The sequence below is a fragment of the Hippichthys cyanospilos genome, chromosome 16 (assembly GCF_059441005.1).
Source record: "Hippichthys cyanospilos isolate Australia breed blue-spotted pipefish chromosome 16, RoL_Hcya_1.0, whole genome shotgun sequence".
In the NCBI taxonomy this organism is placed as follows: domain Eukaryota; kingdom Metazoa; phylum Chordata; class Actinopteri; order Syngnathiformes; family Syngnathidae; genus Hippichthys; species Hippichthys cyanospilos.
In genome coordinates this window covers 18,962,268-18,973,407 of record NC_142384.1, presented here as the reverse complement: position 1 = coordinate 18,973,407, position 11,140 = coordinate 18,962,268, and the positions used below count along the sequence as shown (strand labels likewise).

The 11,140-nt window shown below is 63.7% G+C and overlaps 1 protein-coding gene across 1 annotated transcript; it reads right to left on the bottom strand.

Annotated features, from left to right (window-relative positions):
• Positions 1–1,703: 1,703 nt before the first annotated feature.
• Positions 1,704–9,371, bottom strand: LOC148411240 (axin-2-like). Its single transcript, XM_088436207.1, has 10 exons — positions 9,018–9,371; positions 7,360–8,158; positions 6,194–6,316; positions 5,166–5,250; positions 4,137–4,253; positions 3,679–4,079; positions 3,348–3,512; positions 3,081–3,272; positions 2,645–2,788; positions 1,704–2,078 (listed from the first exon to the last, which is right to left on the bottom strand). The coding sequence occupies exons 2-10, from the start codon at positions 8,061–8,063 to the stop codon at positions 1,952–1,954; spliced, it is 2,058 nt and encodes a 685-aa protein (XP_088292333.1). The 5' UTR covers positions 8,064–8,158; positions 9,018–9,371; the 3' UTR covers positions 1,704–1,951.
• Positions 9,372–11,140: the final 1,769 nt, after the last annotated feature.

Genomic DNA, 11,140 nt, shown 5'->3' with positions numbered 1-11,140 from the left:
GGGCGGGGGCAGGACGGCTCGGTTCCCGCCGACCGGGCCGACATGAAGGCCCGGCGCTTTCCGCGCGGCCCTTTGAAGTCACAGCAAAGTCGGAGGCCGACGTCTCTCATGTGCCGGCTCCCTTTTAACGGCGCCGTTTGCCTCGGCCCGCTTTTCATGCCGCCTTTCAATTCAAAGACTAATTTGAACTGGTTCAAGGCTGCGAAGAGGCAAAGCTTTGCGCGTCATTAAGATTCTTCCGCCTAGCGCTGGCTTCCGCCGCCGTTCAAAAGGTGCAGCGGAGGAACGGCGGGCGCCTGCCTGTGATGCGAGCCCGGCCATAAACACGCCGCCGTGCCTCCCTAAGTGGCCCGCGGTCGGGGGGGGGGGGGGGTCAAGCTAATGCGCGGCGATGATCACAGCCTCGCGCGATGGGCGCGGAAAGGCCAGCCGGCCGTCGTGGCGATCAAACAAGACGGGAAGGATGACACGAGAATCCCGTTTCAACTCAGCCCGGCTCCGAAGACGCGTCGGGTCCTCGCTGAGCCCCGGGGAAGATCCGCTTTCAAGCGCATATTGAGCAGCCGAAGTCATTCCGCGTTGATTTTTAAGAGTGATTTGCGTCCGGTGGGGGGCGGAAACACCGGGGGAAAAAAAATGGAGACAAAAGCAAAGATCGCCGCTCGCTTCCAGTTTGTAAGCCGCGGCCAGCTTTGATTCGACGCCGGCATCTCGTCCCGCGCGCCGCCTGCGCGGCTGGATTGGCGCGCGGCCGGATGCTAAAAATAAAGGGAGGCGGAAAAATTCCCTTCCCGCTTCGCGCGTTCGCTAGCGACGACATCACGGTGCCGTCCTAGGCGGCCTATTTCTGAAATTCAAATTACATCTTTGCGAGCCGCCGTAATTACACGTCTGAAGCGGACGCGGCGCGCTCCCGGCCCCAGACAGGAAGTCGCCATCAAACCTGTTCGTTCACGCCCGACGCCGTCTTGTTGCGTCACCAAAAAGGCGGCCGCGGGAGGCCGAAGGGCACGCTCGGCCCAACGGTCCCGTTGGGGCGCAGGCGGCCGAACCCACGTCGCGCGCTCGCTTTCCTGCGGGGGGGGGGGGGGGATTAAGAGCTGATAATGGATGCAAATCTCCGCCGACCGTCCGCCCGCGGGATTCCGATTAAGCCGAAAACCAAAGGACGCCGTTCGCTCCTTTGAAAAATAGAACGCTTTAATAAAGGCTACGTCTCTTCATAATGACGAGAATTAAAGTGGCGAGCTCTGCGGAAGGCAAAATTTACAGCGGGGGCAGGGAAACCAGGTCAAATATTACAACACGTAAGAGCGGGATGAAACACCGTCGACAAAATGCAGCCAAATATCTTCGCTTTAGGCCCCTTGTGAAAACCAAGGGAGTAACCGGACCCCTTAAAACGGGGTCAAACACGGCAACGATCCACGTGGGCGCAGCTGCTCAAAACCTTCTTGGCCTTGGTGGCTGCGCGTAAATCAACTCTGTCGCGCACGCTGAGCGCATCTGGGGGAGCGTATTCAGAGTTTGTTGTTCAAAACTCTTCCGGGGGGGGGGGGGGGGGGCTGAGGGGGGGCCGAGGCTATTTGTGCAACGCCTGCGCCACTCAAACAAAGGCACTGCAACCAGACGGATCAAGGCGAGTTCCGCAGAGGAGAGTTCTCATGTTCATGTGGGGGGGGGGGGGGGGGGGGGGGGGGGGGGGCACATACAGCACTGCGGTAGTAAATCCCGGATGGTTCCCCCATCAAACAGCAGAGGTATTTTCAAAGTTTGCAGCCTGGAGATTTCCTCGCAGAAGTGACGATCAAAGGGAACAAGAAAGCCTCGTTTTCACCGAGCGGCGGGTCGGCGTCACCCCGCGCCGGCCGGGGGGGGGGGGGGCTTCCATAAATAGCAATAGACATCTGGACATTCCAAAGCAAGGGAGCCGCTCCGCCCGGGGCGCGCCTCATTCCATCCTCTCCACCTTGCCCAGGATCTTGCCCTCGTAGGTGGGCAGCAAGGAGGCGTCGTCCGACACCTCCTCGAACACGGCGCCGCACTCAAACTCCTCGCTGGCCTTCTTGAAATAGAACCTGTGGCAAAGGACGCAGCGGGTTAGGACGGCTTCCGGGGGCTTGCCCGCCCGCCGCCTTTCTTCATTTACGGCACATTTGGCGTCAATGATGCAAACCGCCGTCGTTTTTGGGGGAGGAAGAGAAAGCGGCGGGCCGCTCCCTCCCGAGCCACGGAAAAACGCAGTTATTTGCACGGGTGCCTCCTGTCCCTTGACCGGAACGCGCGCCGCTTGTAAACGGCAATCTCCAGCAAACCGCCGGAGGGGGCATTTTCGGTGCAAAGACGCCCGCCGGCGCGCGGGCCGACGGTCACGATGAAGGACGTCGACGCCTCTCGGGCGAAATCGTCAAAAGGTCCTCTTTAGCGGGGAACAAACGGCCGTAGGGGCCCGCGTTTCCACGGGAACATGTTTTATGTGCGCCCCCCCCCCGCCGCTCGCGCCGACATCTGGCACCAATATCGTCTGGCAGTACGCAGCATTACTCTCCTCTGTTGGACCGCCGCCATGCCGAAGAAATGACCCAACGTTCCCCGCCTCCTCCGCTCCGGCGACGGTCGGGTCGGCGGAGGACGGGCGACCCACCTGTAGCTCCCCCTCTTGCGCAGCTGCTCCTTGAAGTGGCCGAGGGTCAGACCGTGGCTCTTCATGCTTCTCCGGTAGGGGATCTCCTCCCCGCAGAAGAAGTAAGTCACCGCCGTCTCGCCGCCGCCTGAACTCGCCGTCGGGCTGAAAGGGCGCAAAAGGTGTGAGGGGAGGCCGGCCGGACGCAAGGGAGGAAGAGCCGGGGCGCGGGTCTCAACCATGGCGGGCGCGTGCCGGGGCGACGGCTTTGTTTTTTGGGGGGCTGCGACGTACTGGTCCGATGGGGGACCGGGGCCGGGGCCGCCGGGGTCGACGTCGGGGCGGACCCCCCGCACCGCGCATGCACAAGGCGGCTCTCGTCTCGCCGGAGAGTCGACGGCGAACGCCCGCGCGGAGCGCGCCCGTCATCGTCGGGAGCGGTGCGAGCGGCCGGTACCTCCGCTTTGCGGGCTCGGCGACGGAGACCTCCTCCAGCCGGCGGCGCGCCTCCTCCAGCTGGGCGAAGGTGTCGGGCGGGGGGAGGGGTGGCACGGCGGGGTCCCGGACGAAGGGCCGGGACGGCCGGGCGACGCGGAGGTGAGCCCGCGCGGGGGGGCCCCCGAAAGACTTTCCGGCGCTTCGGCCGGGGCTGCCGGGGGAGGCGGCGGATAATCAGGCGCCCGGCCGGGACGCGCGGAGACGGGGCGGAAAGGGTGGCGCTCACCCGGACTCGCGCCGGCCTTGCCGCTCGCTCTCCGGGATCCGCCGCAAGTCGTCGTGAGCGGGATCGGCGGCGTCGCCGGTCGGCCCGCGCTCTCGGCCGCACCCCGGGGCGACGGCCTCCTCCGGCTCCGGGCGGCACCCGCGTCGCGACAGGGAGCTGGAACGCCTGGCGGCAAAGGCGGGAGGGACGCCGTTGAGCTGAGGCCCGGCTACAACGGCCTCTCGCCCGTCTATCTGCGCGGCCTTCGTTTTTTTCAGATGGCGGGAATCGTTTAGTCGTTCGCCGCCGCCCGTGCCAAAGATCCACAGTAAGCGACGGCTGGAAAACTGACCCCGCGCCGGCATCGGCGGGGACGGCGCCGCACGTCTCTCGGCCCAGGCTGCGGCTGCGCTGGTACGGCTGGCAGCACGGCGCGCAAACTTGCGGGGCGGCCCCCGACTCCAACCGCTCCTCGGCGCGGCGGCGGACGTAGAGGTGGCGGACGAGCCCGGCGCCGGGAGCCGGGCCGGGAGTCGGGCCGGGCGCGCAGAGCGGAACCGAGGGCGCCGCGCCCGGCCGCCGGAAGGCCCGGTCGTCGGGCGAGCCGGAGCGCCGGGTGACGGCGGGGGACTGGCGGCCGGGGGTCCTGAGGACGCGTGACAGGTGCTCGTCCAGTATGGCCTGCGGGTCCTCCTCCGACGGGCGGGGGGCGGCGGGGCGAGCGCTCGTCTCCGGGTCCTCCCGATCTTCCTCCTGGCCGCGAGGGCGAGGCGTCAGCGGCCCGCAAAGAGAAAGGCGCCGCGGCCTCACCTCCAGCGCGCCCAGCGTGTCGCGCTCCCTCTTGAGGCTCTCCAGCCGCGAGATGAGCTGAGCCGCGAACTTGGCCGGCTCCACCGGGACGCCTTCCGCGGGGGGACGCCGGGCGCGCTGCCGACCAGAGCGAGAGCCGTTAGCCGCTGGAGAGCCGCTAGCGGCCAGGCGGGGGGCCCGCTCCCTCGGCCGCGCTTAGCGGGGCTCGCTTCAAAGTGACCCCCGACAAAAATCACAAACGCGGCGGGAGGCGGCGCGCGTGCGCGTCGGGGGGGCTAGACGGGAAGCGGCGGCTTTCCGTTTCGGCATAAAAAGGCCCGACCCTGCGGGGGGGAGCCCACAGCTCCGGGGAGGAAGGATGAGGCCCAGATGCAAAGATGAGCGCGGGAGGCCGGAGAAAAGGAACGCCAAGAGAGCAAAGGAGGCACATTAAAGGTGCCGCAAAAAAGGAAGAAGATCAGAAAGGTTGCCATAACGTATCCCCCTCTGCCCCCCGCCTGCCGCCCCCGCCGCACGCTGGGCAGCTTTGAGCTACTAAAGTGACACGCCGCGCGCGCGCGCGCTCGCGCACGGGAGTTGATATTAAATTATTAGCATTTTTTGCACCGAGGCTTTCTTGATTTTTGTTGTTGTTGTTTTCTCCGGTCCCTTTGTAGTGGAGATGAAGGGGAGGCGGGAGAAAAAAAAAGTCAGCCAAAGAAGCGTTGCGACGGCGCCGCGGGCGCCCGAGCGGCACCCGGGGAACCGAAATCAGACGGGAAAGGACGAGGCCGGGAAAGTGGAAAGAAAGCAAAGCGCCGCAGCCGGTCCGCGCGTCATCGCTCCGCCCCCCTTCCCCCCCCAAAAATCGGCGCGTGTCAAAACGCAGAGGGAAGTTGATTTTGCAAGATCAATTGGGCTCCCGCGAAGAGCCCGAAGCTCGCGCCGCGCCGCAGATCCCTCGCCCCCGGGGGCGGAAGTCGTCCTCGATCCCGGGATCCAAGCGGGGAGACCCCCCGCTCTCCGAGGAGCCCGCCCTTCGACACTTACGGGGAAAGCGGGCGGGGCCGCTCGGCCGTTGACGCGCACGTGAAGCGGCTTCTTGGAGCTCCCTCTGTAAGGGGGGACGCCATCTCTGCAAAAGCACACAAAAACGCACGTTTGCACGCGACGCATTCGCCCCGACCCTCGGAAATGAGTGGCCGAACCTAACCCGGTGCTTGCCGAGCCCCCCCGCGGGGGAAACGGTCAAATCCAACGATCGGCCTAAACGACGGAAACGCGGAGTCAAAGCGTTTCTTTTGAGAGCGCTTCCCGGTGACCCGGCAGCTCTTTCCTACTTCTGCTTTGAAATGCCACAGTCGTGCGCATTAAGCGCCGTGCCCCCCCCCCCATCTTCATTTGCCGAGCGCTCCCTCGGATCTGAGCACATCAAAAGGCCGGTTTGTAAGATAAGGTAATGTTTGAAGTCTGCGCGCAGCTGCGTTCCCCAGCGTCCAAGCAAATCCATAAATAAGATATAAGCGAAAATTCCCCCTCCGCCGCGCCGGTTGTCTTCCCCGTCTTTTCCCCCGCTCTCGGCTCCTCGAGCGTTCGGGCCCGATGGGAGCAAAGGAGATGGGCTGGCGGGGGCGTGTCACCCCACGCAAAATCAGAAAGGGGCTAGGCCGCCCTTGAGCGGCAAGGCCGACGGCGTCCGTTTTAACGATCGCCCCTTCGGCGGGATTCGCTATCTGCTCCTTCTTTTCGAGGCTTCCCGTCTTCCCGCCGGACCGCCTCGGGCCCCGTTTCAACGCGCGATTGGCAAAAGGCTCCGGGGGGGACGCGATGTCAGTCTCGGAACACGGGTTCGCGGCCCGCGTGGCCTCCGAGACGACGACGCGAGACGCGGGAGATTTTGCCGCCCCCGTTTGGCATCGCTCCTCTAACGTCGACAAAAACAAAGCTCCGGCCGCCTTTTTTAAACCTTCCGTTGGCCCGCTTGAAAAGGACCGCGCCGGTGCCCGCGATTTTCCCCGCGACGCCGTGCTCTTTTGACCTTTTTTTTGACGGTGGGGGGCAACGAAACAAAAACTTACACGCCGCCGTCCGTCGCGGACGTGCCGTCGTCCGTCAAGGCGTCGCCGGACGCCTCGCTGTCGTTGGTGCTGCTGACCGGCGCCAAGGAACCCACCGGGCACGCGTCTTCCCCTTTGGAAAACCTGAAAGCGCCAGCCGTAGGATGTCCGCTTAGCGCGCGCTACGCCAAGTGACCGCATGCGCTCTGGGGGGGGGGGGGGTCACCAAAGCAGTCCCCACAAAGACAGTGAAACCTAGAGTTTGGTCCCACCAAGTAGCAAAATCCAAAGGCGCGTCTTGGCCATGTTTTGCGTCATCCCAGCCTCTTAGCAAGCTCAAATACCAATTCCCCATTTCTCCCATCTAGAGAGGTAGCAGCATCTTGCCGCGCGCTGTCCACTTCCTCTCTCCTTGCTCAACGTTGACGGGCCTCCCGCCGCGCGCGCATCCCCGCCACGCGTTTGGGAACCAAACCCAGGGGTGGGGCGATCGGGCCCCAGGCTCCGGGCTCGGGGAGTCGGGTATTTAACACGGCCGGCCTCGCATTCTTCCCCTCTCATCTCTCCTTTCTCCTCCCTCACTTCATTTCAAGAGGCGCACTGAGCCCCCCCCCCCCCCCCCCCCCCCCCCCCCCCGGCTTTGGCTCCAAACGCACCGGGAAGAAGGATAAAAGCGGAGGAAGGCGGAGGGAATCCGAGGAGAGTTGACGCAAAGAAGAAAGCGCGAAGAAGGGGGTGGGGCTTACTTCTCCAGCGCGGCCGCCGCCGTTTGGTTTCGTTTGCCTCTTTGGACGTTTTCAAAGAGTCGGACGGGAAGACGCCAGGAGACGAGCGGAAGGCGGGGATGGACGGCGGGGCGCGAGAGAGGAGGGGCCGCCGCGAAGGCTCAGCGCGCGTCAGGGCCACAAGGGGCGAATTTGGAGGCAAAATTGGCGGCGGACGACCCGCCTTACGCACCCAGACAGGATTTCCGGAAAAGGAAATGTGTCAAAACGCAACATTTTTTGAAGCGGGAGGAACGGCGACCCCTTGAACATCCGTCCGAAAAGCGCCAAGAGAGTTTCTCCAGCTGCTCTCGCTCAGGGGAGCCCCTTCTCTCATCGGTGGTCCGGACGCGAGCCGGACGCGAGCCGGGCGTTTCGGAGGCGGGCGGCGGGCCGGGCCGGGCCGGGCCGAGACGCGCTTACCTGCGGCCCCTGTCGGCGAGCTCCGCCGTCTTTCCCCGCGGCTCCAGAGTCCACTCCTCTTGGTCGCGGAGCGCGGGCAGATAGCGGCACAGCAGGCGCAGGTCGGGGTCGGGGCCCTCGCCCCTCACAAACCGGGAGAAGACCTCCGAGGACAGGAAGAGGCGGTAGGCCTTCCCCTCCATGTGGGCCCGGATCTCCGCCCGCGCCCGGTCGAACACGGCCGAGTCGGCGCGGCGCTTGCTGACGCCGTCCCGGATGAAGGTCTTGGTGGCGGGCTCGAGCAGGCGGGCCACCACGCCCTCGCTTTCCACGTAGCGCTTGTAGATGGCTTTGGCCGCTCGCTGCGTCTTGCCGTCCTTCGGGTCCATCAGCCTGAAGCCGTTGCAGGCGAACCAAAAGTCCAAGGTGTCGGCGCACTTGTCCGCCTCCAGGAAGGTCCGGAAGAGGAGGGCGCCGTCCTGGTCCCCGAGGAGGGAGTGCAGAGACCGGGTCCAGCGCCGCGGCGGCGAGTCGGGCGAGGCGCTGCCCTCGGGCTCCCCGAGGCCGCCGTGGTCGCGCCTGGCCCCGAGCGGCGCCGGCTCCGCCTCGGCCGCCGCGCGCCCGGCCGACCGGCGGGGCGCCTCGCCCTCCTCGCCGGGCACCGGGGGGCGAGGGGCATCTTCGCGGAAACCGCCGGCGACGCGCTCCGCCGGCGGCCGGCTCATGACCGGCCCGGGCGGCGGGAGGGGACGCCCTCGGGAGCTCCGCCTCTAATCTCCTCGCGTCAGCGGAGGGCAAGCTTCTTCCCTCGCCGGCCCGCCTACGATGCAAACGTGCGGTCAAAAGCCCATCCGCCTCCGCCGCTTTGAGGCTCGAATACAGGGGTGTCCGAGCCGGTCCTCGCTTGTGTCGCGGGACGGAAACGGGCCGTCTTTTTCATGTTTCCGTCCCGCGACGCGCCTGACTCAAATGACGGACTCGTCGACCAATGGCGACCCCATCATTTGAACCGGGTGTCTCCAAGGACGGAAGTATGAAAAGCGCGCAGGACGGACCTCGGAACGAAACGCGCGCGTTCCGCCTTGACACGAGCTTTGCCGCGATGGCCGTACAGGTACTGAACAACCGCCACTGACGGGACCGATTGCCAGAACGCGTCGGCGCGAGTATCCCGGTCCGGCGCTTGAAGATAAAAGATGCGTTTCATGAGCCGGACCCTTAAGGTACGCGCGACCACGCGCTTGGTGTCTCGGTTCCGAGGCGTAGCCCAATACTTGCGAAACTGTAATGCGGGCCCAAAGCGGGGGGGGGGGGGGGGGGGGGGACCGGCTAATAACTACACAAACGAGAGTTGACCAACTTTCCCGTGGAAAAAAAGAAAAAAGAGCGCTTGTGCATCGAGCCTTCGTCGGCCCCGTTCAAAGTGCGTGCGCGTGTGTTACTTTCCAAGGTGCAGCCCGCCCGCCAGCCCGGTCTCGTGTGTAAAAAGTGCCAAGGTCGAAAATGTTGGAAGGTCCGAATACGAGAGGCTAACGCCGAAGTCGAGCTAATCGGCGGAACGCTTACTTCGGAGTTGAAAAGGTCCAAGACTAAAATTAGCGCGCACCCCCTCCCTCCCCGGGCAACTTCAAAGGCGAGTCGACGGCACATCAAAGCGAAGTGGCAAAAACTTGACTCACCATCGAGCCCGGCTCCTTCATCCAAACAAAGTCCGCCTTTGGCGCTGGTAGGAAAAAGTATCCGCGGTACGTTTTTCATCCAGGAGGGAGGGGGAGGCCGGGAGGCTGGCTCCCCTCTCCTCTCCTCTCGGCTGCGGTCGGGTCGGGTCTCCGACTTGCTTGAGCGCCACCGACCGAGAGGAAAACGCAGCGGCGAGAAAAGCCGCGGCCGTCTTCCTTGTTCCTGGCCGTCGTCTCCTCCTCCCCGTCGTTTTCCAGGCTGCCGTGGCTTCGCTCTGCCTCCTTTCCTTTCCTCTCCTCTCCTCTCCTCTCCTCTCTTCGAGGCGACTCCCCTTCTCCACGCTCCACCCCCCCCCCCCCCCCCCTTTCCCAGCCCGCCGCCGCACTTCAAAGCCAGCAGCCGAGCGGCGGGTCCTGGAAGCTGCATAACAACGCGACGCCGGCGCGACGCCGGCGAGGACGCCGGCGCGGCGTCTCCCCCACGCGAATCCGACAAAGTGGCCGAACGCGTCCGGCGGGGTCGGCGCGACCTTGGGGGCTGCCTTAGCCTCGCCTCGCGCTTGACCGCGAGCGCGCGGCCGGGACCTTATCAAAGGCGAGCGAACTTGCGCCAAGTCCCGGAGGCTTTGGCGCGTCACAAGTAACTGATCCGCCGCCCCAATAGCATTAGCGCCGCAATCCCACCGTTTGCTACATCGATTTGAAACGGGATTTTTTTGTCCCTCCCTCGCTCATTCCGCATAGTTGGCCAGATTAACCCGTCGGAAGCCTCGGGCACGCGCAACAAATGGTTCGCAGCGCCAGTAGCGCGAGCGATTCCGATCCCTCCGGCCGATGCGTTCTCGCAGCCAATCTCCGCGGGCTCAAAGTGTACGCTAGGCTTGTATATCGAAAACAACGACAGCAAAAACGCTTCGCTCGCTCGCAGAGACGACTTGGCTCAACGGCGCCCGCCAGCGGCCGAAGCCGCGACAAGCGTAAGGACAGGCAGGAGAAAAGGAGCCACCCGGCCGAGATCGCGTTCAGAAACCTTCGGAACCAGCGCCGAGCCTCGGCCATTCGTACGTGAGTGTGGACCGCAACGTTGGGCTCTCGCCGAGGCGAGCTAACTTCCCGCAGAACAACGTTGGGCTCGCGGGAGCGCTAACTTCCCGCGGAAAAGCGGGGCAGGTGACACCTGCCTCCGCCCCGAGCGGACAGAGGCCTGAAATCAACTTGTGGCTTGATTGCGTTAGGAAAGCGCGTGCTTTTCCACAACTTTAAAGGCCCCACAGGGGTTACTTTTTTTAACGGCCATGTCAGATGCCCCCATATACACTGGAGGGTATTTATGGGGGGGGCTTTAGTAGGAGGAATGCCCGCGTAGGGGTTGATCGGAACTATCCGAGGAGCTGCACGACGGCGTTTTGATTTGCCGTTTATCTGCAAGCCAAGCCCCCGCCGCGGCTTCCCTTCCGACGACGACATTTGGGAAAATGACGGCGGGGTCAGGCCAAAGAAGCCTTGGCGTTTACATCCCTCCTCCTCCGATGACGTTCTTTGTTTTTTTGCTCGGGCGGGCTCCAAGTTGGACCGGGGGCGAGCCCGGCCCGCCCGCGGCAAAAACAAAGGCCGTTACAAGCTTCGTCACCCTAAAGGAATATAAGAGTTTGAGCTTAAAGTGGTTCATTAGATGTTGCTACATTCTGTGTATGAGAGTGTGAGACTGTAAAGTGAACAAAAAAATATGGGGTGCAAGGGAGTGTAAGAATGGAATGTTTCAGAGCAAGCGGTGCTGGTCGCGGGAACGAGATGGCCTTGGCACCTGGTGAAAAACAACTTTGAGGAAAACTAAAACCAGGAGGAGTAAGCAAGCAATTCTGCAGGGGAAGAAAGACCAATGAGAGCAAGCTAAAGTTAACAACAGTATACACATAGCCAATAAAATAATGCCAGGATGCCTTTGTTGATGTTCCATTTGCATATTGTGTGGTATAACTCATTGCTGGGCAACTCGGATGAGAGTACGTCTGCTGCTGGCAACAGCGGCGTACAGGGCTGTATTGAGAGGGACCCGAGACCCAGGTGCTTGTATTAGATCTGTGTGTTAGGAATAAATCCACTCGTGTGTGAAAATGCCGGCT

Excerpts from the sequence above, each read along its gene's own strand:
- LOC148411240 (XM_088436207.1), bottom strand. The coding sequence starts at position 8,063 with ATGAGCCGGCCGCCGGCGGAGCGCGTCGCCGGCGGTTTCCGCGAAGAT. Across the intron at positions 4,080-4,136 it reads ACACGCTGGGCGCGCTGGAG|GAGGAAGATCGGGAGGACCC; the intron begins GTGAGGCCGCGG and ends CCTCGCGGCCAG. Across the intron at positions 2,789-3,080 it reads GCCGAGCCCGCAAAGCGGAG|CCCGACGGCGAGTTCAGGCG; the intron begins GTACCGGCCGCT and ends GCGCCCTTTCAG.